The sequence below is a fragment of the Perna viridis genome, chromosome 14 (assembly GCF_037379345.1).
Source record: "Perna viridis isolate PV_CMFRI_1.1 ecotype Kerala chromosome 14, ASM3737934v1, whole genome shotgun sequence".
NCBI classification, from domain to species: Eukaryota; Metazoa; Mollusca; class Bivalvia; order Mytilida; family Mytilidae; genus Perna; species Perna viridis.
Window position 1 is genome coordinate 4,449,815 of NC_142458.1, and position 25,423 is coordinate 4,475,237.

Genomic DNA, 25,423 nt, shown 5'->3' on the forward strand with positions numbered 1-25,423 from the left:
AGCAATGTAATTTTCTCCCAAGTGGTGGTCTCGACAGGAAAATACATTTCCAGGTTAAAAAACCAATTATTTTTTCATTGGAAGCAGTGAAAATACGTAGTCTGGCTCTTTATGATGGAACAATTTATTTGTATCTTATATCTGTAACAATTTTTCGATTGAAAAATGTAACAACATTGTTTTGTTGTATAAGTTTTCTGGTAAGGAGCTTTTTACAATTCTCTGAACTCAAAAAATTGACGGAAAACTTTTATTTATGAGCAACACCTTATTTTTCAAAAGGAATGAAAGATGTGTTGGATTCAACATGAATTAAGAGCAGCCATTTAACAGAATGTTTACCTGCGCTCAATTATATCCTTAGTAATAGATTAACATCTTTTGTAACTTTCACGTGAATTGAACGAAACATGAACACATGTGATGCACAAATGACTATCACTATTGGAGCTTGAATGGCAGAGAGATATACGTTATTTGGTTAATAATCAAACGAAAGTTTTTAAGGTAAGTAGTCCCTGCAATAGTTTTTATATAGTTTATATTTGAAATGTTATGATTGCATGAAAACTCGTATGTATACAATAAAAAAATCATAAAACAAAACAACAAATCAAGAAAAAAAAATTAGAAAAGAAAAGAAAAAAAATCAATCAATCAACAAAAATTCTCATGCAGCCACTTAGATTTTGACTATTTTTTGTTCATCAAAATTTTGTACCTTCTGGATGTTTTGTTTTATTGCTTTTGGTGAAAAGTTTTTCTGTGAAACACATGTACATCATTCTGAATTTTTCAAGGTTTATATGATTGGTTTTTGGAAAGTATTGTGCTTCAGGTTAGATAGTATTACCCCCACCCCCCACCCCCCAAAAAATAAATAAAATAAATAAAAAAATAAAAAAACCAAAAAAAAAAAAAACAGTGTTACTCGGTACAGTCAACATTCATTGAAAGACTTGAAAGCCATTTCTTCTTAAGAAACAATTTGTTTAATTAGCAGCTTTCATGCTATATTTATCACATTGTTTGTATCGATTAATGTATCAGACAATTAAAACTGGCACATCTTGATGATCTAACACTGGAAAATCTTTGATAAAAAGTCGATTTATAATTAGATGATTGTTAACAGATGGCTGGTAATTGCAGTCATTTGAGACAATTTTATATAGAATTTTATGCATCAACTTGAAAACTGACAAATGTAGATCATATCATAAAAGGAAACAACAATAAAAAAACAATATCAGTATTAAAAACATTTTTAAAAAAAACATAACAAACCATATATCGGCAAAAGAAACTAAAATAGCAGCCTCCACCCGTTGAGAATAATTTAGGAGCTACATTCAACTTTTCACGTAAAAAAACCCCAAAACTTTACAATAACACCATGATTATCATTATCGTAATGGCATTAATGTATTATTGATGACGTAATGATATATTTTTTGATATGATATTTCAAAGAATGGCTACTGAAATAAAAATGAAGGGAAAGGTCTGTCTCAGCTATATAGATGCATTAAAGTCCAAAAACAGGCTTTTGACAACTAATTATTTGTGTGCTAAAGCCTATTATACAAGGGCTTTGAATCACATGTGAATTTTCAAGAATTAAAAAACCTACAGAACTGTTTTCTTTAAGTAGCCTTATCTTATGTATCAGTGTACAGTTTTTTTAATTTTTCTACCCTGTACACCAACATGATTAGCTTAAGACAGTTTTATGTTATCTTATTCAGTTATGTTTTTATGCAAAGCAGGGAACTAGAAGACATGCATATCTAATATTAAGTAGAGAAAAGACTTAGTGAAAAAAAAACATACTTTTTATAATAAATAAAGTACTCATATGACTAATATTGTTGAAATGTTGGAATTTCTGCCTTACAATATTTTTGTCGACTTTGGTAGACATGTGTTTCAAAAGACCATCGAAATATCTATGAGAACGAATTGTTAGCCACTCTTGGTCGATCTGTTTCTGCACTTGGACGACGCCAGATTTTTATTACAGAAAAAAAAGGCGAGTAGGCCACTTCTTGAATTTCCGTTTCCGTAAAATAGATGATGTATTATCCCTGAATATTCTTAGTTTCAAAGATGACCTACATCTAATATACCCAAAATGAACTTAAAATTAAAAGGACAACTGCATCATACAGAGACCTTAACTTGTATATAGATAATACAGGACGTTTGAAATCGATCTGTAATTACGAACGTGAGAATTTCGACGTCCCAATTGTAAACTTACCATTTTTAGTGGTATAACACCAACATATTCAGCCTCTGGGATATAAATTAATGGTAAAAACATAGTTATCTAATTATTAAATCCAGGGAATAGTCAAAAGGAAACTTCGTATGACAAATGACAATGTCAGGGTAAAATCGGAAAGTTGGAAATCACCGCAGTGCTTCTGACTTGGTACAGACATTTTTAAAATGGAAGATGGGTTAAACCAGGTTTTATAGCGCGCTAAACATCCCGCTTCCATTACGGTTCGTTACTTTCGGTATATTTCAATACAAATGGGCAGAAAAAAAATTGTCACCTGTCAAAATCGGTATAATCAGAAATCAAAACAGTACAGAAGATATGAACAATTTCACATTTGATTCGTTACTAACGAGCCTGATTAACTACACGAACTCTAGAGCTATGATATTCTCAAATAAACTTCTTAATCATGGGTACGATCAGCCTATTAAAATAATCCCTACAGAAGTTTTACTATCGTCATCACAATTTGATCGAACGATATGAAGTCACAGATGAGACAAGGTACAATCAATTAGATTCCACGTCATCCCTGATTGAAAACCTACCGATCTTGACACTTACTAGCCGCAGTGGTGTTGCTCCTTTTTACATAAGTGTCACTACGGTATTTTTGAATTCCAGTTACATACACTTATCACAATGCCATCCTGTGATAACGTGGAAATTACACAAAGCTATATTTTATTTTCTTTGAAATCGCCCATTGAATTCTTGAAACGATATAATTTTTTCGCTTGATGTATTGCTATGTTTTTTTCAAGTTCAAACGATGTTGCAGCTTTTTTACATTTATATATGATATTGTCCCATGTGTTATGGTGAATTTTATTTAATCTAATTTTGGATAATTTTCCACTATTTCTGGATTTTTTTACTTTATCAACATCATGATACTTTGTTGAATTGAATGATAATGTCCAAACGTGAATTGGGTTTGATGTAACCCTTTGTGAACCCTGTTAAAGAGCTCCATTATTGTTACCGGATAACACTCCGCTACCACCAGCTGAACAAGATATGATTACTCTTCCAGGGCACCTGGTATCACTCTATGTTTTTGTGGGAGATCATATTGCTAGTTATATAGTTGTGTGTGTGTGTGTGTGTTACGTCTTTTTTTTTATCTTCAGTTTTATTAATTGATTTTATTCGGTTCGCTACTTTGTGCATGTAGATCGTTTTTTTTTCCTGATTTTACGTTTTGGTTATGCATTTGGACTTTGACGTATTTAAATTGTCCCATTGTACACGGTTCTGTATATTTTTCAGATATTTAAAGATATATGTCATTAACGAGCTTAAGTGTTTACATTTCAATTTTTTCGTATAAGTTCTTTAATGTATCATTGTCTTTTTTCTACTCAGCTTACTCAATAAAATTGATCGGATCCAAAAAAATATTATATTAATTATTTTTTCATTCAATATTCAGATGCAACTTTCCATTATACCAACATAATCAATACAATCGTTCATATTAAGTTTTCAACATTAATTGTTTTGCACAATATGAATTTAAACCGTAAGACCTGAAAAAAAAAGACAAACAATAAACCAAGTATGCAATTGTACATAATATGTGTAGATCATTTTCATTAAATATTTGAATTTTCTTTTGACATTTACATAAATCTTTTGATAAAAAATTATACGGAAAAATGTTGTTGCTGCATAAAGCACAGTTTGAAGTTTTGGAAGTAAAAGAAAAATGAATAGTGAAAACCATAACTATGAATAAATCAATCAAGCAATAAAAAAGTACTGATATGTTTGTTTCCAAAACCCAATTAACCACAGTTTAAAACGTAAGGAGTTTTCTGTCTTTTTTCCCCGTTATAAAAAATGCCCGATTAAATATAAATGAAGCTTTACAGTACATACATTTTTGTAGCGTTTAAAAAATAATAAAAATTGCATGTAAGAGCAAATAAACACACATTGAATATGAATACTCCCGAACAAGTGACAAACTCAAATTTAGCCATTAACATAAACTGTCCATATTTACGTTATTATAAAAAGTTGATTATGAATACAATTTTGTTAGTTTTTCTCTCCTGTTCTGTGTTTGTTGTTATTATTTGTCGCGATTTTTGGAAATAACAATTTCTTTAAAATAGCGTTTCCTCTGTAAATGAGCCAATGATTGTGGTTATAACGTCCTCTAAAATGGGTGATAATGGCTGAAATAAGCATACATACATTGTATGTGTTAACTAGCTGAAATCACCGATAGGCAAACGTCATTTCATAGTTTCTACTTTCTACATTTCAATTATTAGAAAAGGTTAGAATTCAATGGAAGAACATGTTTATAGAATACTATCTATTGGAAACTCATATAAATGTGGTAAAAAAGATAAACATTAAACTGCTCCAGGGATTGAAATGTTATTCGGTCACTATAATAACAATGTATTATTTTACGTGAAAATTCACACAAACAAAATCGAAGTTGTTGCATTAGTCTGTTTCCCCCGTTTCCAAAAAAAAAAGAACCGCATTATCTTTCAATTAGGCATTTAAAAATACTTTTTCCGGCTTTTAAAAAAAATCAGTAGTATTTTATGTATTTATCTGTTTTTCAGTACTTTAGAAAACGAACAGTCATAAAGAGAAAAAAGTGATAATGATACTAGGTGGATTAGTATTCAGCACAAGAAAGAAAAACGTGTAAGAAAATTTAACATTGCAGTACTTTTTAGTACTATTAATTGATTTTTTTATTCTGTATTATTGTTAATATCTTGTTTTTAAATCCCTTTCAAGCGTAAACGAATCATTTAATTTGGAATTTAAGCGATACATAAAACAAACATTGATATATGCTTTTAACAATATGTTTAGTGTAGTATTATAATTGAAAACTATTCTCGAGAAGAAGAAAAAATAATATTCTGGAAACTATTTACTTCTTTTTGAAATATACATGTACATGCAAGTAAATATTTTCCGGGATAATATTTAACCATAAAAATATCCTGGATTAAAAAAAAACGTTTGTGAAACATCCCATGATGTAACATTCTTGTTAGTAATTTATATCTTAAAAAAACATCGTAAATACTAATCAATATCTTCAAATATCATGGAACATGTAAAATCAAAAACTATCCATCCAAATCACTGACAATTAGCATTGTGAACTATTTTAACTCCCTCCCCGCCCCCCAAAAAAACTAAACAAAAACACCCCAGCCCCACTTTTCTTTATTTCTTTATAGTAATAGTACCCCTAAATAAACCCTTTCACACACTTGAATGTTTAATCATGATAATATTGTTTATTGAGACAATTCAGTTTAATTTAAAATATTTACAGATTTGGTTTAATTCCATTTTTAGTTAAATTTGCTCGTTTTTGTGTTCGTTTTGTTTTGTCTTTTGTTGTTTTTTTTTTTTGGTTTTTTGGGTTTGTTTGTTTGTTTGTTTTGGCTTCTGTCTTCCTTTGCTTTGTTTGTTTGTTTGTTTTTATTTTTATTTATTTTAAACCCATTTTGACGTAAGTTTTTGTTTCTTTCAACTATTAATCTTAATGATATAATATAAATTTTAGTGCGTTTGATTGAAGAAAGTGAGATATGTGTTTACTAAATTTCAAAGGTTTTAGTCGCATTACTGCCTGCAAGTATTATGTTGACCTAAAAATATTTTAAATTCAATATAAAAATATTTATTTAACTTATTATTTTGAGAAATGTCATCAGGTGCGTTTTTTTACATTCAACAAAGCGGCGCCGATATAAGTCATTACAACAGTTCACTATCGTTCATATCTATCCATATTTTTCTATGATATTTGGTTGCTATACAGAGCAAACAAAGCTCTTGCCATCCTGACCTGCACAAATGTAATTGGGACTGAATTTCTAAAATTCGTATGTCATTTTATGATAAATACAACCTGTTTCATTTTCAGTAACTGTATCAGCAAGGTACTTGCAATACCACCTTCTCTCGTAGTAGCATTATTCATATGTGGATACTTAAAAATTCAAAAAAATTACTTGAAAATCTGAAATCCAATTTTTTTTCACAAAATTGGTTCTCTTCAACCTTTTGACTTCTCAACTCTTGACACTACATTGCCACATGATAAATTGAAGTCTCGTTTAAAAGGCTTTAGTGAGCAACTCGACGGGTGTTTTTAGAAAAGCAGAGGACGCTTATCCTTCTAGTTACTTCATGTTCTTTGTTGTGTATTTCTGTTTTCCATGCCTGGTCTTTGTCCCTGGATTATATTCTTTTGATATCCGCTAGAATCTTGGTTCCTTTTATTACTCTTTCGTAAATCTTTTGCCAATTCGAGAATTAATGTTGTTCTAGATCACAAAAATTACAATTTTTTTTCTAAAAAATCTCAGAAGGGTACCGTGTGCTAAATAGAAAAGCAGTTTGCAGCATGCTTGATTCCTCATTGATAACATATTCGTCACATTTGGAGGCGCTATTTTTCAGCCACAAGTTGGGATTCCAATGGGTGCTTCTTTCCTAGCAGATTTATTTTTGTATTCATTCGAGACTGAATTTCTTCAGAATCTCGTAAAGAATAAAAATATAAAAGAAGCTAAATCCTTTTGTTTCACAGATATATTGATGATATATTGTGGTCATCTCAGTACAATGATTTATGATAAACAGACGACTTTAGTCTTAAAGTTATAAATGTTTCTTACCTATGCAGCAATATATCTTTACCTCCTGCAAATTGTGTTTATATTTCAAAATTGATTCGTTACTCTAGAGCAAGTACTAATTACTTCAATTTTCTTGAACGCCATAAAAATCTCTATAACAGACAGAATTAGGGGTATAAGGAAATGTGTCTTAAATGGTCTCTTACGAAATTCTTTTTCAGATATCAGTACAATGTTGAAAAATACACGGTTTCTTCTAAAACAATGAGTAATGATTGCTTTTTGTATTTTTGTTTGGTGCTGATTTGAACACTAACCCACCGATTATGACAGTAAAGCATGCAAATGATATTTAATCACCTCTGGTTTATTTACGCCATAACTGGAAAAAAGGTTTAGCCCTCTGTAAAACCTAGATTGAACCCACAATTTCGTTTGAAATACATGTACCTAGGCAGGACCATTGCGGTATCAGCTTCTCCGGAGGTGTATCATCTATTTTATCAAATATTATTTAGGATTGACTTGATTGTAGATCGGAATAGTGTTAGGTAATTTTGCTGTTACCCTTATTATCCACATAATTCTGGAAAAATGATACTAGAATCGATGTCCTTGTCAATTGGTGGATCTTTTTACTTTTGTTTTCGGGTCTCTTCAAAGCTTACTAATAGGTGTATTGACACTTGTTGAAGACCTTTTTGGTGATATTTGAGACTACTTAACAGTTTGTATTTAGGTAATATACTGGGTAATTTGTTGCGTTTCATCATATCCTAATCTGCACTATTTAAAAACATAAGTTTTTTCTCTTTTATGTGGGTTTTGATAAAAATGAAAAAAGTAATTTGCTTTGTGCATCTGTATAACAACTATGAAAATAAATAGAGATTTCGAAGGACAATACCATTAATGCTTTCATTACGTATTATAGATTAAACGAATATCTTTGACAACAAATATGTGCACGTAGAACGAATGTATCGATCTCCGAATATCAAAGTAAGGCAATACAAAAAGACGATTATCAATACACAGATGAATAGAATGATCTGACAATTCCCATGATGTTAGAACTGTCAAATATGCGAAGCACATTTTTGGTCGTTCACTCCGCGGGACTCGAACTCTATCGCTGTGACATCTATGTCAACACCGTCTGCACAAAGTCCAGTGCCCTAGACCACTCGGCCAGCTAGGCTATATCACCATTGAAAGTAGTTCTTACGCAGTTTGTTTAGTCGCAGACTAGTTACAAATTACTTACCCATGAAGAACTTATATTTTAAATAGTGCAGATTAAGACAAAAAACAAGATGAAGCAAAAAAGTATAAATGTACCAATCATATACCGGTACATTACAAATTTTGATATTCTGTGTAAGTGTAGCGCCTTGTGATTAAACAAACGTCTATATCAATTGTTCTAAAATATTTTAAGTTAAACATGTATGATAAATATATGGTACGAGTAAGACAAATAATATAAACTATTAGTATGGAAACAAATTGGTGAATTTTAAAATTCAATGGACCAAAAAACTAAACGACTGAATTTATGATTATTTCGAAGGTATATAAAAGGTACTTCAATTAAGTCACCTGGTTACCTGGTCAAAATCACAAGCGACGTAAGATCATATAAATATAGACTCGGGTCACCAACGATGGATATGTACAGTATATGAGTAAATTGCCACATAAAATAAAAAAACCCAAATATTTCCTTGACTATATGAACCAATTAAAGTCGTATGAAAGTTGAAAGTTTTTAGCTGTCGTTGACTGCAATGTGTTTTATCCGAATTAAAGGAATAGAAATTGAAAAATGAATAATGCAGTAATGATGTAAAATTCTTAAGTTTCTGCGCTGGAACATTGATTTTTATCATATTAAAGAGTTCAAATGGTTCATGCTACAATTGATTGCATTGTTTAATTATAATGTACAGCACATTTACTCTTGTAACTTAATGATCATTGAAAAATATAATAATATGTCAATTTCTGATGTTATTTGTATACATTCACTTGCCAAGAATGGTTTTTACGTCAATCAAATTTTATCTTGCTATATCGATAATTTGATCACCAATACGTTAATAAAAACATTGAAACCAAATACCCAATGCTCAATATCAAGTTTTCTTTTTATACTTATATATGTGCTAGGAAAATATAAATGTATTGAAAATACAATTTTGTCTGTGAAAGCTTTACGTATCTGCAGTTCATTTTTGTTTACTGGTGGAATCAATAAAACGTTTTACATACTACAAATCAACGTAGTCTCTGTTTGTTCATTACTTTATGATAGAGTTGTTATTGGATAACTATAGTCAGATATTAAACAAAATCTTGTTCACACTGGTTATTTTGCGTATATGTACTAAAGGTGTGCGTTTCTTTTTTTTAAAAACTTGTCTGTTTTTAATGAGTCAAACCATATTAAAGCATTTCATTTGTATGGAAGAGTTTAAGCTTTGTCCAGTCAGTGTTGTTGAATATGGATACACTGCATGTTTAATGACGAATTTCTTTGTACGATTTATTGACACATATTATCAGCTTTTTATATGATTAGTGAAATGTGTTACCATTTGATGTAAACGAAATCAGAGAAACCGACGATTGGAATCCATGATTATATAATACCGACATTGTAACAACATTTCTCCTGTAAATGGTTTATTCAGTTATTTTGGAGATATTTTCTGTAGGAAGGCATTACTTTTATTTGGAATGGTTAGTGATTACATCAGCTTGATTTGTAATTTAAATGCTGAAGGTTTAAAATGAAATTGAGAGTATTTCTGTGTTGCAGGATATATCAAATGAAAGTGGATTAATATCAGATACAACCCATCGCATTATCATGGAATTTGCATTGCCATAATGCAACCGGACATGCAACGGACAAGCGAAGATAATGGTAAGTATACAATTAATTGTATATAGTATCGTAACAATACGATTACAGTTGTACAATGCCCTAACAATGCGAGTATTGGGGTGAGTTCATAATTATATAGAGCCCTTACAATGCGACTGTAGGGGTAAGTTAACAATTATATAGTGCCCTTACAACGCGACTGTAGGGGTAAGTTAACAATTATATAGTACCCTCACGATGCATAAATGGAGGTTAATATACAATTATATATCCTTATTATATAAATATATAGATACACCTTCATTTATTTATAACGATAGTATACAGTCAAGTTATACTGGCAGAATGTTTTACGCGTATTCATAAATGAAAATAAAGATAATCATAAAAACTGGTATAAAACATCTGTTAAATTATCTATGATATTAATGTTCAACTCATTGCAGTACCTAGTTATTGTTAAACAATGATTGGTGTTTTTTGTGTTTAATAAAAATTGATGACGCTGCTGGCCAACCTATAGTCCCCGAGGGTATTCACCGATCAAATAGTCAAATTTGTTTAACCCCAAGCGGCATATCAAAATTTACAATATGTATGATTGGTATTTTTGTATGCACAGTACAATTATACAGGAAAATTGTATTTTATAATTTTATCTAATTGTTCGGTTTTAAGCTTGATCTTGATTTGGTTATACCGTAGTTAAATTCATGTGGATTTTCTCATTGTTTTCTTAATTGCCTCGATTTTTTTCTATTTTATTGTGCTCAACGGACATGATCTTTGTAGTACAACTATCGAGCACCTTTAATCTTTTCTCTTTACATTGTCAAATGTAATGGAAGTCTCGAAGAATATTTACAGAATAAAAAGCACTAAAAAACGTATATCGCTCCTCTTAACTTGAATCATACGTTCATTGCAATTGTTAATTCGAGGTCCATGGTTCGAGGTCCATGGTTTACAATAGCACAGTGGCCATGGTTGTTCTGTTATTTTATAGAAATTTGATCTGTTCTTTGTAGCAAATTCTTTGTGTTGCCATGGGTGACATGGCGATATATGGACCGAACCGAAACTAAGGTTCATTAAACTTTTAGGGGCGATCACAGATCCATATCTTGCCATGTGACCTTCAGCATCATTGAACTATTTCATGTATTATACTTTTTAAACATATTTTACATTAGATATTTATATATTTCATTCGTGGGGAAGAAAAGTAAAAAAACCAATTAAACAACTTCTTAAATTATGACGTCACTTTGAAAACGAGGCGGTTCATATGATTTCCTATTGATCGACATAACGTTGTATTGACCGACAGGTATATCAATGAAAGTAAACAAATAACAATTTCAGACGTATATTTTAGGATGTTTCTTGCTGGAGAAAATAGACTCTTTACAAATTAAATCGAGGCTTAACAAAATTATGTTCAACAAATCCTGTGAAGTAATTTCGCATTCCATGAAGTTCAACTTTTCAACTTTATATAACAACCAGTATAACTGACTTATCTACTTCATCAATAATAAAAGAGAATCTAGCAGAATAATCATATTATAATTCTCTATTGTATTATGTGGCTAGACTTTTGTTTAATGGTCGTTGTATCAATTATGTTATCTGTAAGCATTATTATTTTGACTTGCTACTTTGTAAATGCATAAATGCCGTAAAATCGACTTTAAAAATAAAGATAGGTATCTCTGTACTGACAGTTCAAGGAGAAAACAATCATCTGTCTCGTCCCTTTGTTCTAAAATAACAGCACAAAGAATAGAATTACCATATGTATAGTGCTCAACTGTAAAGAGAGCTATGAATGTCATATGACTCACTAGGGCATTTTCTCAATAACGATTGTAAATCACTCTACCCTCATGCGATGGTGACGAAATCACACAGAGATACATTTCATTTCATTTCCTTTGAAATCTTAAAGTAAATTCTTGACACGTTGTTAGTTTTTCGCATGATTATTTGCTGCTATATCAAGTTCCAGGTAAAATGATGTTCTAGCGTTCATACAAATGTGGGTTTTTATTGTTCCGTGTAATTTGTCCGTTTCGGATAATTACCCGCCATTTCCCTATTATTTACTTTAATCACATCAGGATACTTTGTTGAATTAAAAATATTGACCAACTGTTTCGGGGAGCTGCATTATTGTATCTAGACTATCGTATTATACCTTCTTACCTTTTCGGAACACCTCACTATCAAATGTCACGTGATCTTTGTGATACGTCTTGTTCTCCTAATAATCAGTTGTAATTAATAGAAATGTATTCTGTTCGCTACAATGAAAACGTAGATTATCGTTGTTTATTCTTTATTGCGTTTGAGTCAAATACTTAGATTTTGTGTCTGAATTGTCCAATTATTGAAGCGTTGGTACTTTTGTCGATATTTATCGGAAATATCATACGTAAAGTGCTCTTCATTTATAATTAAAACACCCATAAGGAATAGTCCATGGGCTGGGAGGGTCCACCGTGCACACCCCCCCCCCTCATCAACTTCATGGTGATTTTTAGGTACCTTCATACCTCCCATAACCGAATTAATTTGTCGCCAAAGAATATCTTCGGATTATTTTTCAGTATAAGCCTTTCAGTATGAGACCGAAAATCTCATTTTTCGCTTTTTATGTTAAATTCTGACAACAAAAATCGCCCAAAATTCACCAAAAGAACCCCAGAAGTATGGATTGTGATAATACTAAACAGAAAATACCAAATAAGTCATTTTTATTACAGAAGCATAAATATTCTAGGGTTTTTGACATGGAAAATATGTCAATTTATGCGAGTTTTCGGCAGAGTAAGGGTACATTTTTTTCATTTTGCCGCAAATCATAAGTGATACCGCATTTTTCTGGGTGCCATTGTAAAGCTGAGACATTGGGTTACATGATGGTATATACATATGTCAGTTTACTTCATTCAGTAGAAAGAAGAAGTTCTTAGAATCAAAAAACTTTAAAAAATGATTTTTTTCTCAACGAGGTATACAAAGTAGCCAAAAACACAAAAATGCATCAGTTTATATTTTTTGGCGACAAAAACATTCGTTAATATATCTAAAAAGTACAAATATCGGTGTTTTTCAGGTTTAAAACTATACGAAATTGAGATCTAAATAGATAATGTGATACCAAAAAAAAATAATAGCGTTGTTTACTTTTGTTCGACATCATTTGCCGATATTTGACTTGATTTATATACATATACATACGTTTCAGAATGTGACAACCTTTATTCGTTACACTGCTCCATCGGATCCAATTAGTTCAGGGAAAAGAACGTAAGCATAGAAGGGTCTAAAAAATTTCCAACGACGTTAAAACTATTAAATCAGCAAATATTTTTTTTAAAATGGACATAACATTTAGGTAGAATCTCATAACCAAACTAAATGACAAACCCGATGACGTCACATTTTGTTTCCTAAACTTTTCTTTGACAACACCCCTTTAGCACCTGCAAAGCATATGTTATACCACAATCTGCCAAACAATACGGACTATTTGTGCCATGCTAGACTTCTTAAAATTAGTCTTCAGAAACATAATTATATTGCTACAAAATTACTAAAGAAGTTCTTTTGTGCCATCGTTTTGCTTTCCTCTTCCGTCTACAGCGATTCACATGGACCATATTCCCAGTTTTTAGTGGAGTCCGGCTAAATCCTTTATTTATGCTTCTTTGTACGTTTTAGTCTTGTTGAGTCTGTAGACGGTATCCTTTGATTATATTCTTTTATATGCTATTTGAACCCTGGTTCCCCTAATTCTCCTTTTGGTTCTTGAGACGAGAGTAATTTTGAACCGGGATTTTAAGATATCTCAATATACCCGTTGTAACTATTGGATATATATATATGCTAGAAATGAAAACTCTAAGCGCTACACCATCTGTAATGTTATTATATGAACCATTAGCTAATTAACTTGCATATGTTCCTTTAAAAAATATCTCAATCAAAATTTAATTAATTTATTCATATGACTTCCTAGTTACGTAATATAGACATTATTGTTCATTATAGTGAAGCAGAACAAAAAGGAAATTTTTGCTATATCATTTATTTTCTTATTAAAACTCCCCAAAACCCAGAGGGGACAAATGTTAAAATCTGAAATCAGATAAATGATATGGATGATACAAAGGCTTCATATAATATGCATATTTCAATAGCATCTGTAAAAAGACGAACACATTATTGCAAGAGTAATCAAGGGAACCAAGATTCTAGCGGAAATCAAAAGAACGCAATTCAGAGACAAAGACCAGACATGGAAAACAATCCAATGCTTGGCATCTAAATAAGCTATCTTTCGATAACGTTAAAAATAAATATTGATTTTTATATAATTTCTGATCCCACATTAGGTGTAGCATTCTTTTGTTTGCATTGGCTATCAAGGCCGCGTGATTCAAAAAGGTATTCAGTGTGCCTAAAGCCATGTTTCGATTTAAACGTATTTTGACGCTATGTTTCTATTTTCGTATTTATTGATGCAATGTTTCTTAAAATAAAAACGGGTACAAACCATTTCGATATCTCGGAAATCTAGGTGGACAGGAACTTGTTAAGTACATTGGTGGAATTTGACATGCTGAATAAGATTGCGTTACCAAAAAAAACGGAAACGAATTGCTGCCAGTTGCCATGACGAACGATTCCCAAAATTCACCAATCTCTGATTTGAATGAAATTTGGTTTTTAGAAGAGTTTGATATATTGAATTCAAATTTTAAGGTTTCGAGACGATTCGGAAGTCATGGTGACCGATTTTTCTGCCAGAATTTGAAAATGCTTTGTCTTTGATAAAATTTGGTTTTTAGAGTGAAACAGAAATGCCGAGTCCGAATTTTTAAATTCGCAAAATGCACTTTTTACATATGTAATATATTTCTTTTTCTCAGTCAATACATTATATATGGATCCGTTTCATAACATTAAAATCCGGCTTCGTCTCGGTCAATATAGTCTTAACGGGTCTATATATGACGTATGGACCTAAAAAGTCCAAAATTGATAAATATCACATATCAGTTCTTTATATCTGCCCAGGAACCTTAAGGCTTTAGAGGATAACTGAGTGAGAGCTGGTTACTGGTGTGATAAGAAAAATGCTATGTATTGATATTCATTAAAAACAACAACTGTAGTGATAGTTTTCTGTTATCTGTTGGTTTTCTTATCAAATGTTGCATTTAATGATCTTATTACAGTTTCCCTGGGTTTTTATCATATTACTAAAAAAAAGTCTTTTATTTAAATTTTGACTGCTTTTTATATTTAGACGATGTTTTTGAAAAAAAGTCGAAAAGCATAAATTGAGTTTGTATATAGCAGAAATCTTAATAACTACATTGAAACCAGTTCTTGTAAATCACACTTTTTTCATTTTTCTCAATTTGTTACATGTCTTAAGTTATTTGTCCTTAGCTAGTTATTCATTGTCCAGTTCACACAAACCACAAAACGACTAGTGTCCTACAACAAACATGTTGTAGCCTCTGTTAGCCTGCAATTGTTAGACTTTCATGTGCAAAAGTGCAAAAGTTTACTGCACTTTTTTTCTATATTACGTACACATGTCCGTTATTTAAGTGACCGATATGCAATTAACTATGCGCTAAACATCTAAATTTTGATAGTAAAACAAATTAATATAACTTCGCATATTACAATAAAATAACATCAGTTATAAATTCGAGTACAATCGAAGAATAAAGTTGAATATAATATGTATAGAACAGTTCAGATTTACAGTTCCATAAAATGATTCTAGCCAATTAATTAAAATTTTGTTTTCATGTTTCCTTCTATTCTCCCGTTTGTCATTTCCTTGCAATACCAAACATAAAAAAAACATTTAAAAAACGTATATGGTACATCGTACTGTTGTCTTTGCCAGAGAAAACAATTTTATAGTAGTTATAGATAGCCAACACCAGCCATGCAAATTACAACTTAAAAACATCACTTAAAATTAAAAACTTTGTGCAATGTCACAAAATATGGGTGTGTCAAGAATACACTGTTTAAATAGAAACTATGAAATACGAAATTTAATAACATGGAATGTGGCTGTAATGATGTCAGGGTGATAAAGAAAACAGGCCTTAACGTAAAAACACAGTTAAAGTTAAAACAGAAACATTTTTTAGCTTAAATATATTTTATTACCTATTTCATGTACATGTGTACCTTGTTCTGTTCATATTATTAAAAAAAAACAATTTGTTCAATAATTATAAAATTACATTAGGTATTATATGTTTAGATTAATTATGCATTTCAAACAATTTTATTGAGAGGATGAATGTGTGTCATATGCAATTTCATGAAACACGTTTAATGGTAGGCGAAAGATAAATCGATGCTTTTAAAATTGAACCCACATTATTACTTCAATACTTTTCATAACCCATTAAAAATAACTGGTACTTTTTAAATTGATAATTTGTTCATAATTCATTACACCGTCATACTTCTCAAATAAATTCTAAAGATTGAGAACAAAATATCAAGCCCGACAATAAGTTAAAGCAAACTGGATTTTAATTTTAATTAACTTGAGGAAATATGCAGGTTCATGACACTTGTTCAATAACAATCTCCTCCATGGAGATAGTTGCCACAATTTGAAGAAATGTTATTAACTGAAATGAGAAAAAACAAAATAGTTATACATTATTTTTTTATCAGTTTAGAGATGAATATCGTCACAAATCTATAGTTCGATCATTTTTTATCCCAATATTTAATGAGGTTTTAAATTCACGTAACCAAAATGCTTTAAATGTTTTTTTTAAGTTGCAGAAGTCTTTCAATGATATATTACAAAGTTTCAAATCTTGTGTTTTAATTAAAATTTAGTTATTTGCGTCATGACTTAATTGGAATTGTACATACAGATTATTGTATGTTAAGTTCATATTTGTTAATATCTTACAAACCGAAGAACAGCTTGATTGTAGTCAACTTACAAGAATCTCTTTTCATATTCATTGAGTATTTACTCGCGAAGTAAAAGGAACTACGTGTAATCGCATTTGATTCGTTTTTATTTTTTTTATTTCCAGATGGTGAGTCCAGTCAAACAAGCGCTGCAACGACTGTGTTCATTTCAGAATGCCTCTGTGAGATACATGAAAGCTCAAACCGAATTCGATTTGGAATACTCTTAACTGTTTTGATCGCTGTCACGTCAGTTTCTACAACATACTTGGCCCAAAGCACATTTGAAGGGAATTTCAATGCATCATATTTTGTGACGTATTTTATAACAGCTTGGTTTGTTCTCATGTACCCGATTTACACACTGGCATTATATCTTTATTCAAAGGGAGCTTACTCACCAAAGCATGCAATACGGTATGTAATGTCCTGTAGTGCTCCTTCGGTATTTTTCTTTGTCTGATAAACTGTTTCTGGTCACACAAACAGTGAAACAAATCAAATACACTCGTTACCATGGTTTTTGGCTACAATATATGGCCAAAAGTAGGTCAACATGCCAGTTTCACCAGGAAAGAATCCCCTTATTTTTTTCCCTGTAAACATAATGGCTGTACCTTATTATTAATGATATAATCCACAAAAATTCTCATAGTTGACTATCAATCAAATAGGTGTAAGAATTGCAATATATTTTCTATTGTATAATTTGTCATGCTGGAATATCAGCGCTGAAATCTCATGTTTGATACACTCGTGTCTGCTTATGGTCGTTAACACAAAACAAAACTGGGCAAAATGGTTTCTTTTATTATTTCTAACTATTTCTGAAGTGACAATATCATAATTATACTAATGATCATTGTGATCATCGATCTATTGTTGTATATAATTTAGGTGTGGATATCTTAAAGTGCCTTTCTTTGTTGTTATCGCTTCGATTCAAATCTTCATTAGTAAACTCATTAGTCACTATCAAAAGTTACCATGTGATAAAAACCAAAACAAATCCTGCTTTTTATACGTTAATTAAATGTATTTTGGTGGTTCTTTTATATGGAACTATACAATTTTTAATGTAAACAAAGTAAACACTTACATATTAATGGCAAATGCATTAGCTGTTGTAAATATATATATTTCATGTAATAAACTAATGACGCATGTATAGGTTTTGTCCATTAGATTTTTTCTATCGCTTCAAATGTACTTGAATTGAATATGGAATGAAGTAAGCAATTTTTTTTTAATAATTGTAATTGAATTGACTAAAAGCAACCATGGCGTGTTATCGTTTTTTAATTTTGAATCATACAAAACTGGATATATATCTAATGTTTCTGGCGTTTGACAATCTGTGCACATCTTTCGGGTCGCTCTTGTTACGCTGTTGAATTCTTGTTAGAAAATCTATTGATTCTAAAAGTGTAGCACTACTTACAAACATTTGCAACATTCGTTTATTCCAAGTATGGAAAACAAATATTTATTAAACTGTTCATTATGATAATTGTCTGCATTGTAATGATATGTAAAACTTATTGTCATCCCTAGACCAAAATAGATCTTTTTACATTATTTCAGAGAACATTTCCAAATATTTGGTCATCACGAATTCCCACTGATCCATTTTCTGGGTAAATCTGCAGTACTATGTATTTTATGGAACGGAGCTGTTTACACGTTTATCCGGGCATTAGATCCCGACCTGATTAACGCGGCAGATGTTTATGCTATATACTCAACGCACTATTGTTATTACTACATGCTTTCTTGGATAGTTTTGTTTGAACTGTTTGTGGCAGCAAGAGTAAGTATGTTGGAAAAAACATTTCTCCGTGTCGGAAAACATATAAAAAAAAACATAAATAGCTTTATTGAGGGTATTTGTACTTTGAGGATAACTGCTGTAAATGCCAAAATGATGAACGCACTAAATTTTTTAAAGAATAATGTTATTTCATTGGTAACTAAACTAAAAATATGAAAATCAAAGGAAGATAAAAACGGCAACATCGAGAAAACAAGTGGACAAACTAAGAACAGAAACAGATAGGAAAAAATAACGGAAAACAGAAACAGCGACATACAAAAACCGACAGGAAAAAATTACGGAAAATAGAAACAGCAACATGCTGAACAAAAAGAGTGAAAACATGAAAGTAAATCAGCAATCTACAAATGTACTTAGATTTTTTCTGTACAAAGTGTCTACGAAATACAAATTGCTTAAATGTAGTAAATTGTCAGTATTTATCCTGCAACTACGCTTTCTATGTTACAATACAGTGTGTCCAATAAAGCATTGCAGTATTTGCATGGTAGCATTATGTCTACTCCTGTTTTCATTTGGGTAACACCTATAGCAGAAAACCGATAGCTATTTGTTTAAAGCCAGTTTTTAGGTACCTCAAAATAACACGGTTAATAATCTTTAAAAATAAATAGTTGCAGTGCACAAACAAAAAACGATCAGACTGTATCTAAGGCGCATACAAATAATATATATTTTCCGCCATTATACCTGCACTGCCAATGTACATATTTGTTCTTCTCTTCACAGATTATAGCATTGATATGTTCTATCATTGGTGTTGTGATGTTTCTGTATACAGATACATTTGGTTCTCAGTATACTTGGGGAGTTATGTTAGCAGTGGGGTCGTCAGCTATTATGGCAGTGTTTAAAGTATGTATATGATGTTAGGTAGATTTCATCATGAATTTTTAGATTGCTGTTGTACATTTATCTGCGCCATGTCATAGTTTATCTTTCCTCTTTTGTCTACATCGGACTGCACCTGGTACATGCCCCCAGTTTTGGTGTAGTCGGGATGTTCATCTACTTTCTATGTCCATGTTTTTTTTAAATTATTTCATGTTATTTGTTGTGTGTGTATGTTTTCCCTATATATATGTTATCCTTGGATAGAGCACTTTGATGTGTGTGTATGTTTTTTTCTTGTCTTCTTCTTATCCTTGGATATTCTTTGTTGTGTGTGTCTGTTTTCCCTGTTTAACTTCTATCCTAGGATGGAGTTCTTTTGATTATCCTAGGCATCCTTTTTCTCTTGATTTCTCTTTCATTTGTAAAGTAGTCGTGGCTTGAAGACTTAAAAAGACTTTAATAATTAAAACGAACATATTATATTAATTTTCAATTGCAGTAATATCAAAACCCTTAAATTATGAATAACCAGAAATAATTGTTTTATTTGGTATATGTCATATCACAATAACATTGTAACACGTGAAAAGATAAAAAAAATGATAATGTGCTACTTTAAAATTAATAATATATTCTAACCGTCTAACGCTCCATTCAAATATTGTGTTGCTAAGGCATTGATGATGCGATAGAAAAAAGTATCACAGGTTGTACTTTAAACAAAATATATCATAATATTTGTTTGACTTAAATTATCGTGATTCTTTTGTTCCTGTGATGGATTTTTTCAAATAAAAAAGTCAATCAAAGCATCAAGATTTGAGTTTATTAAATATGTAATGTATCATCACTGACAAGATAAAATCAGACAATCTAACGTTGCAAAATCATTAATATTATACGTTTGGAAAATTTGTAATTTTGTGTGTGTGTTTTTTTCAAACATTTTTTTTTCATTATGATTTAGTCGTGGATAAGATGGACCATAATTAAGTTCTGAAAAATAGTTGCTAAGCGTTCAGTAATGTATGATCGACGTACATATTTTTATTAATTTGAACGCTGTTTTTATGGCCATTGTTATTACTTTCTTGCTTGAAAGTAGGAGGTATATAGTGATTATTTTGCCCGTCTGTTTCCTGTTTGTATCTGCAACTTTCGAAATCACTACATGGAACCTAGTGAAAAAAAATTTTTGATCACCTATTTTTTTTTTTTTTTTTTTTTTTTTTTTGTTTATTATTTAACCTACATGTATTCGTATTCCGCTGGACATCCACTAAACATTGACTGTTGGTTTTGTCTGCGTTACATTTACGGCCTATGCAAAGTTTATATAATTTGTTCCCGATTAAGTCCTTTGTTCTTCATAGTTGATGATTTGGTGCATGATTTTGGTCATTTCATCATAATTGCTTTTATTTATTACAAGGGTCGCTTTGTCAGCAAGATGTTTGATCAAAATGGTCAGTAAACACTTTGAAATCTGCGATACTAATCGAACTATATAGATAGCTACTTTGCTTTATTATGACGTTTGTTTTTGATATAAAGTGTAATATATGTGTTTAGATTTTGTAGTCTTCTTTATTTAACATATTTTTGCTTAGCTGAATGTATGAATTCAAACTGTATCTTTAATCTTGCTAAAAACCGTGCGTGATTATAACACCTATACATACCCTATATTCGTGGTATACGAATATCGATACGCAGGTCCGGCTAAAATAAATGTTAATATTTTATTACATTTTTTTGTAAACTCATTTTATCTGTGATTTGGAAATGTCGTGCCATTGTGATTTTTTCGTTACTTTAATCTAATTTTGTCAATTTCGGATATTTGTATACTATTTCCAAGTTATATATTACGCTTGCAGCATGATACTTAGTTAAAATGAAAAAATACGCCCTAATGCCAAAATTGTTTGACATGTGTCGCGGAACTGCACTTTTGTTGCTAGACATCCGGGCTTTTTGTGGGAGTTTTTATTAATTTTGTGTTAATCTTGTTTTCCCTTTCTTCAGTTTTATGTGTAATTTTTTTTCGGTTCATTATATTGAGCATGTAGATCGTCTTTATTTCATGAGCGCACCTATAGGCCACGTTTGTTTGGATATTTACCGCTAGTTCATCCGTACGCTGTCGCTCTGGATTTTCTTCTTATTATTTTTTTTTTATTTTGCCGATATTTAAATGAAACTTCAGTTAGTCACATAATGAATACAAAGTTGTCAGATATAATGATAGTGAGTTTCGCTGATAAATACGTTACACTTGATCACTTTGATTAAATGGGTTGACACCTGAAGGTTACAACCTATATTCTAATTGTACGATTGAACATCTAGAATTGACCAAATCAGTATAACAAATTAACTAAATGAACATAAAATGCGCAAACGAAAATAAACGTGGATAAGTCAGAGCTACTGACTGTAACTGTCTTACAGAGAAAAAGATGAATACACACCTGAAAAAGTTCTCATTTGGAGAAGGAATCAACCCGCATGTCGCACTGGTAGGGTAAGCGTCATTTGCTTTTCCAGAAACACCCGCCAAATTGCCCATAAAATGTCAAGTCCGGGGCAGATGAAAGAGAAAGGGAAAACTATGACACCGTGAACAAATCGATTTGTGCAGATGGATAAACGGAAACGATCCATTAGTTCATGATGCCGACCATAAAACTTCTGTAGTGATTACTTCAATCTTGTAGTAACATAATCCTGTTCAGAAACCTAATGAAACAGATGATATAAGGTCACGTCTATAAATTATCATATTTGAAAAATTGATATTAGCATTATTATCATTATGAACAAAACAGAACTATAATTTGTTTCTGTTCTAGGTTTTATTTAAAAAGTTTGCAGGACAACCAGGTTTTGGGAAGATTTCTTTATTCTTTTCGATAAATGGTAAGTTTGAAAAGTGTATGTTTTGATGACATTGGCGTAAATATTTTTTCGGTTAAAGAATATGCTAATGTTTCTATATGTTTTGCCGATATTTAATATATCTGACAATGAAATTTGCTATTATTATTTGTATTCAATGATTTTTGCGAAATTATGTATATTTCATCCTTGAAAACTATAAAACAAATGGAAAAATAACACCCTGGAAATGAAGTTAACTACCAATTAAATAAGAGTCAGAGAACATCAAACAGTTAACATTCTTTCAAATACTGAAGATTCTATACTTTCTCTTATCACTGCGGACTCCTTATAGGAAATACTCTCTTGTTTCTTACAATATTAAAAAAATATGCAGAAAATAATGATACACCATTTATTTTAATGAAAATATGTTTTGCTGTAGGTTTATTTACAGTTGTTTTCCTGTGGCCTATAGTCTTAGCTTTGGTTTTAACAAAGACAGAAGATATTTCGAACATGGTAATTCCTTGGGATAAAGTATGCGGTACAAGTGTTTTGTTTTTATGTAAGTCTTTTAGTTATGTTATAAACTATTAAAAATACCAATTATATATATTCCAAATTTCAAATTGCTGTACACATAATGCAAGGAGTAACCTCTCAAAAGCAGCATTAGAAACAATTATAAAGACAGATCTAAATCCAAAATTTAATTGTATACAAGAAGTATTCAAACCCAAAACTATCGAAATAGAAACTAAACTCGTCACCTAATGGTTCTACCATGTGCAATACAAAGCAAGAAGCTCCAGTGTTTTATGTATTTTGGATGTTGATATATAGATATATAAATAGTGTCTGATATGTTTCAGTGTCAGACAGATCTGACCACAGGGTTTGTGAATACGCTCAGGTACATTTGGCCAACCAGTTGCGGCATAAAGTTAAACTGTAAACTAATCATTACATTTTTTTGGATTTGTCTTACCAACTCTTGTGTTACTTTATTATGGCATTACATTTATTTTAACCTTGTGATTTTACATTTTAAATAAAAATTATCGTTTACAGCGTACCATATATTAATGAGCTACACTAATGGGTTGACATATAAAGTGTTCTTCGGTCTGGGGATGGCTGCAGGCATTCTTATTTGTGCAAGTATGTTGTTTTAGATATTTGAAAATATATGTACAGTTTGTGATATAAAATCATTCGTATTATAAAATTAACTAAATGTCATTTGGTTTCCACATAAAACGAACAACAGATTTTTTTTCATAATATCATCATTACGTCCTCTGTACTGGTTTTACTTTGTAATATACCTGAATCATTCCAGGAAATCAGAAAGTTTAGAGCGCTAAACAAACTGGTTCCTAATGCCTCATTTTCATCGGGCTGTTCCAAGTCAGGACCATTTCCGGTTGTTTCCAAATTTCCGGTTTTTGCATTAATATTGCCATTCGTTACCCCCACTTTCCTTTTTGACAGTTCCTTTTTGAGGTTATTAGTTGGGTAGTTTTTTTTATTACCCTTAATTTTGTTATAAAAAAATATCGAATTAAAAAAAAATCAAAGAAAAGTATTTAAATATAAACGACTGTGCGTAATACTTTAAAAAAAATTTTGTATAAACTTTGATGGTGTCATTACAAATAGGTCACTACTAGATTGTTGCTCGTTATTTTAATAACAAACACATTTATCTTACATTAAAAAACAGTCACCAATAAGAAACATCTACATGTTTTGAGCAACAGGCATACTTCTGTTCCACAGGTCGTTTCTATATTAATATAACTAAAACAAGTTATTTTAGTTTCAGATTATGTGTTCAAAAATCAAACATTTGATGGTATGCAGATAACAGCTTTAGGGCTAACTCTGAGTGGTTTACTTTTGGTTTTGTGGCCAGAGAGATGTCCGGCGGGGATTTACAAACCGTTTCGATGTTGCATCAAAAATGAAATAGAAGCACAACACCGAGAACAACGCTCCCATTCAATACTACATTTTAATAAAGGCTAACAAAGCCAATATTATTTTTATACAAAACCACTGAAATGCAGTTATCAGTGTCCTTTGAGTTAACATTATTCATTGAAATACGAAACCGTGTAAAAGTCGAATCTCTAATAGTATAATTATACCAATTCTGCTACGCATTGTCAGATGTATTTTGTTAAAAAACAGACGATAAATCGAAAGTGCGAGTAATTTCACTGTTACCTTTAAAGACTACATATTACCACATAATTCATAAAAGTGGATAAAGAATCTGACTTAGGAAATAACTTTTAAGGGCACTATTTTAATTTTCACAGAGCTCATACGGTACATACGGTTGGTCCATAGGTGGTGCCTTTCCTTCTAAGTGAGTACTGGTGAACCTGTTACACTTTTGAACGGTGTAAGGCAACGAGAAAAAATAAAACAGTATGTTATATTAACATCAAAATTCAAGGAGAAAAATCATTAATTCAGTTTTATTTTCAGATGCGCTAAAGTTAATTGTTTTTGAGATGGCGTTAACGTTGCAAGTCTGTTGCACTGTGATATGAAAATTTATTTCTGTATTGGTTTTAAATTAAATACCAACATGTGAATAGAGTAGTGGTGCACTTATTTTTCTCCATCAATTTCTATTTACTTTAAGAATCCATTCTATTAGAAATATAAGACACGTTGAATAAATCAACACAACAATAATAGTCCAGAAATGATTTAATATTATGCCTGAATCCCTCTAATTAAATCAGCATAGTGGAAATTAATTTTGCTAAATCGTTGGATCATATCAAAGCATGGAAAACCTTTATTCTAATGAACAAAACACGGGTATTGGCTTGAAACTGCAGTATCTACAAGATAAATGGATTGCAATCGAACGCATCTTAACAATGAGTATTTAAAATTTGATTAGATATGAGTTACAGGAAAACACAGTCAAGTGTAAAACAATTCACCAACTTGTACGAAATGTCTGAGTGTTTCTATTGTTTTGTTTTTGCTTGCACTATATTCAGATCAGGGTTTATTCCAGACACTATTACTTTGCA

At 31.0% G+C, this 25,423-nt stretch overlaps 1 protein-coding gene and 1 long non-coding RNA gene across 4 annotated transcripts; one reads left to right on the forward strand and one right to left on the reverse strand.

Annotated features, from left to right (window-relative positions):
• On the forward strand, window positions 1-24,977 carry LOC148597809 (solute carrier family 35 member F3-like). 3 transcript variants are annotated; one of them, XM_088562106.1, is made up of 10 exons: window positions 1-507; window positions 4,882-4,966; window positions 9,755-9,862; window positions 16,933-17,224; window positions 18,392-18,617; window positions 19,371-19,496; window positions 22,331-22,397; window positions 22,804-22,926; window positions 23,433-23,522; window positions 24,184-24,977. In XM_088562106.1, the coding sequence occupies exons 3-10, from the start codon at window positions 9,826-9,828 to the stop codon at window positions 24,390-24,392; spliced, it is 1,170 nt and encodes a 389-aa protein (XP_088418232.1). In that variant the 5' UTR covers window positions 1-507; window positions 4,882-4,966; window positions 9,755-9,825; the 3' UTR covers window positions 24,393-24,977. The 3 variants fall into 3 exon arrangements, with proteins under 3 accessions (XP_088418232.1, XP_088418233.1, XP_088418230.1); XM_088562107.1 differs by lacking the exon at window positions 4,882-4,966; XM_088562104.1 differs by lacking the exons at window positions 1-507; window positions 4,882-4,966 and adding an exon at window positions 9,218-9,325.
• LOC148597810 (uncharacterized) lies at window positions 20,682-22,466 on the reverse strand. Its single transcript, XR_015918703.1, has 2 exons — window positions 21,950-22,466; window positions 20,682-21,197 (listed from the first exon to the last, which is right to left on the reverse strand). It is a non-coding gene; the product is annotated as an uncharacterized LOC148597810 (long non-coding RNA).
• Window positions 24,978-25,423: the final 446 nt, after the last annotated feature.

Bases quoted from the DNA above. Each gene is read 5' to 3' on its own strand.
- LOC148597809 (XM_088562106.1), top strand. From the start codon at position 9,826: ATGCAACCGGACATGCAACGGACAAGCGAAGATAATG. The intron at 22,927-23,432 runs GTAAGTCTTTTA...TATCGTTTACAG, and splicing joins TACAAGTGTTTTGTTTTTAT to CGTACCATATATTAATGAGC. The intron at 23,523-24,183 runs GTATGTTGTTTT...AAGTTATTTTAG, and splicing joins AGGCATTCTTATTTGTGCAA to TTTCAGATTATGTGTTCAAA.